Source organism: Emiliania huxleyi (assembly GCF_000372725.1).
Source record: "Emiliania huxleyi CCMP1516 chromosome Unknown EMIHUscaffold_1416, whole genome shotgun sequence".
Classification (NCBI taxonomy): domain Eukaryota; phylum Haptophyta; order Isochrysidales; family Noelaerhabdaceae; genus Emiliania; species Emiliania huxleyi.
Genome location: NW_005201179.1, coordinates 3,021 through 5,768, shown reverse-complemented (window position 1 = coordinate 5,768; position 2,748 = coordinate 3,021). Strand labels below are relative to the sequence as shown.

Genomic DNA, 2,748 nt, shown 5'->3' with positions numbered 1-2,748 from the left:
AGTGCTGATGGATGATCTCCGACAACCCAAAACCAAGATGAAAATGCGGAGTGGCCCCACTTTGGCGTGCAGATCCTGCGTCTCTCACTGCCCGAACAACAGAGGCGGGTCCGCCGCAGGTCCCCACTAGTACCTAAAAATCCTTGGGCCCGCCGGCTCTGCTGGCTTGAGTGCCGGCCGGAGCTAAGAAACCACGGCGCGGGGTGGATGAGGGCTGTGGAAAGGCTTAGAAACGGCGGCGTGCCGCAGCATCCTGTTTTCTTAATGCCCGCAACCCACTGTACCACGCTGAGAAGAGGCGGACGAGAAGGAAGGCAGTGAGAGACGGCAGTGAGACGGAAGTGAGACGCACTGATGATATTAAACGATGGAGAGGTGAAGGGAGGAATTCATGTGAGCCTGAGAGCCAGATTGCTGGACAGATTCAGCAGGCCGTGTACCTCGGTGTTTTTGTTAGTATCGAGGTCTCGAGAGTTAAGGCACTGATAAATCGCCCGACTCGCGGCGAGCCGAGCCAGGCCACGGCGCTCGGCCTGCTGAGAGAAGACCTTCCCCGAGCCCGACGGCAGTGACAATTTACCCGACATCAATCGTCGACGGCAAGCTCGAGAACTGCGCCTCCAAAGTCGCCCAGATTCGCCTCTCGCGGCGCGCTGAGTTAGTATCGCCGGTGCGTCAGCCGGCTCTGCTCCACAGCAGGGCATGCCTGACTGGCTCCTGCTAGCCGTGCCGCCGCCGGGGCGGCGGCGGCCTCGGCGGACCATCCGGCGCGCCGCGCGCCCGATGGGGAGGTGTTCACCACTCCTGGCTCCTCACCCCGCCACGCCTTCGCGCAGACGCCGTGGCACCCACCTCAGGCGCCGCTCGGACTCGGCTGACGGCCGTGCCCAGCCGACCGCTTGGGCCTTGGCTCGTGCCCAGCCGACCGGCAGGCGATGTCCACTCGCTGCTAGGCTAATCCCGGGCTGTCAAGCGGCGGTGTGGTGCCGTGAAGGGCAGCGGTGCCCAAACTACGACGATTAGTACCGCGCGGGGGCCCATGCGTGCCGCAACGACCCACAGTGCTGGTTGGTACCACGCTGTTCACCTCCTGACCACAGAGCACCGGGACGCGGTCGGGCGATCCGAGGACCAACTAGGCGTATGCATTGCTCATCCAGGGCTATCACCTGGACCCATCAACAGGCGCCTGCGGCGCCGTGGTCAGGAGGTAGGTAGGTAGGTAGAAAGGTGAAGAACAGCCAGGCTCGGAGGTGTTGTTCACACCTGCGCAACCATTCATGCGCAGAGCAAAATCGGCCGATGTGTTGCCACACTGCTAGTATGCGTCGCTACCGTTGCGCCTCTGCTGCTGCGCTGCTCTGCTGCGCTCTCTTCCCGCCTGTGGCTTGCCTGCCCACCGCGGCAGGTGGTCGTACCGCGCGGCACGCAGCCTTCGCAAGCTATCGTGGCGAAGCCGTGAGCGACGCGAGCATGGAGGTTGTGCGTGGCGCGGTGCCCGACTGGCTCCGCGGCGCGTACCTCCGCAACGGCCCCGGCCTGTTTGAGGCGGGCGAGCGAAGGCTGCGGCACTGGTTCGACGGCTACGCCCTGCTAACCCGCGTGCAGCTCAGCGGTGGAGAGACGCCTCCGCGCCTCACGACTCGCTTCGTCGAGACCGACGCGCTAACGGCGGCGCGGGCGGGCTCCCTCGGGTACGCCGAGTTCCAGACTCCGCTCAGCGAGCCGGGCGGTGGCGTGGCGGGCGCGCTTCGGTCCCTGGCGGCGCTCGCGGCGGGAGACCCAACGGACAACTGCTGCGTCAACCTCGTCCGGCACGGCGGCGACCTCGTCGCGATGACCGAGACGCAGCGCTCCTGGAGGGCAATCGACCCGGCGACGTTGAAGTCGCGCGGGCGTGGCCTCCTAGATGCCTCAGAGACACCTAGCACGCACTCCCTTCCTTTCCCGCACCTCCACCAAGCTACACCTCTCCGAGGCCGTGAGGAGGCGACTCACCGGCGTGCGGAGGCGGGGCGCAGGCGCGTGCCGTGGGCGGCAGGCTCGCGGCTGGGCGTGCTGGGCACGGCGCACCCGCACCCCGACCCGGCGGGCGGAGGAGGGCTGATCAACGTGGCGACCGACATCAACCCTCCCTTCTTCTCGTCGTACCAGGTCTACACTAACCCTAACCCTAACCCTGACCCTAACCCTGACCCTAACCCTAACCCTGACCCTAACCCTAACCCTGACCCTTCTTCTCGTCGTACCAGGTCTACACGGTGAGCGCACAGCCGCCGTGGCATCGCCAGCTCCTCGCCTCGATCCCGTGCGACGACCGCGCGGCGCCTCGCCGGCTGCACTGGTTCGGACTCGCGTCCGTGACGTGGCTGACTGATGGCCAGCTCCTTGGCTTCTCAGGCGCCGCGCTGGCTGCACTCGTTCGGCGTCACGGACCGGTCTGTGGTGGTCATCGAGCAGCCGGCCGCGTACGACGTGCGCCGCTCCCGGCGTCCGACTCTGCGTCTGTGTCCGCGGCGTGTCTGTCTCACGGCGTGTGCGGTGAAGCACAGGTGCCAGCGATGCTCGGCGTCCGGTCCGCGAGCCACGGCGCACTCGACGGGGCACTCGAGGCACGCGAGTCGAAGAGGAGGTCACACCACACGCGACGCGCCCCTTCAACAGGCACCCTCGACTGGCTGCCCGAGCGAGGCACGCGCGTCCACGTGCTCGACCGGCGTAGCGGCGCCGTCGAGGCGCAACTCATAC

The 2,748-nt window shown here is 66.6% G+C and overlaps 2 protein-coding genes across 2 annotated transcripts in view; both read left to right on the top strand.

Moving 5' to 3' along the window:
* Nucleotides 1-354: 354 nt before the first annotated feature.
* Nucleotides 355-724, top strand: EMIHUDRAFT_252663 (hypothetical protein; the record flags this gene model as incomplete). The annotated part of the gene is made up of 2 exons (XM_005787506.1): nt 355-464; nt 547-724. 2 exons carry the CDS (start codon nt 355-357, stop codon nt 722-724), a joined length of 288 nt encoding a protein of 95 aa, XP_005787563.1.
* A 749-nt stretch (nt 725-1,473) lies between these two features.
* Nucleotides 1,474-2,748, top strand: part of EMIHUDRAFT_252662 (hypothetical protein) — a gene marked incomplete at both ends in the record, with an annotated part of 2,431 nt that continues 1,156 nt past the window's right edge. Inside the window, 3 exons of the mRNA XM_005787505.1 lie at nt 1,474-1,886; nt 2,022-2,154; nt 2,253-2,438. Of these exons, the coding sequence (XP_005787562.1) occupies nt 1,474-1,886; nt 2,022-2,154; nt 2,253-2,438 (732 nt within the window). The remainder of the gene's footprint in view (nt 1,887-2,021; nt 2,155-2,252; nt 2,439-2,748) is intronic.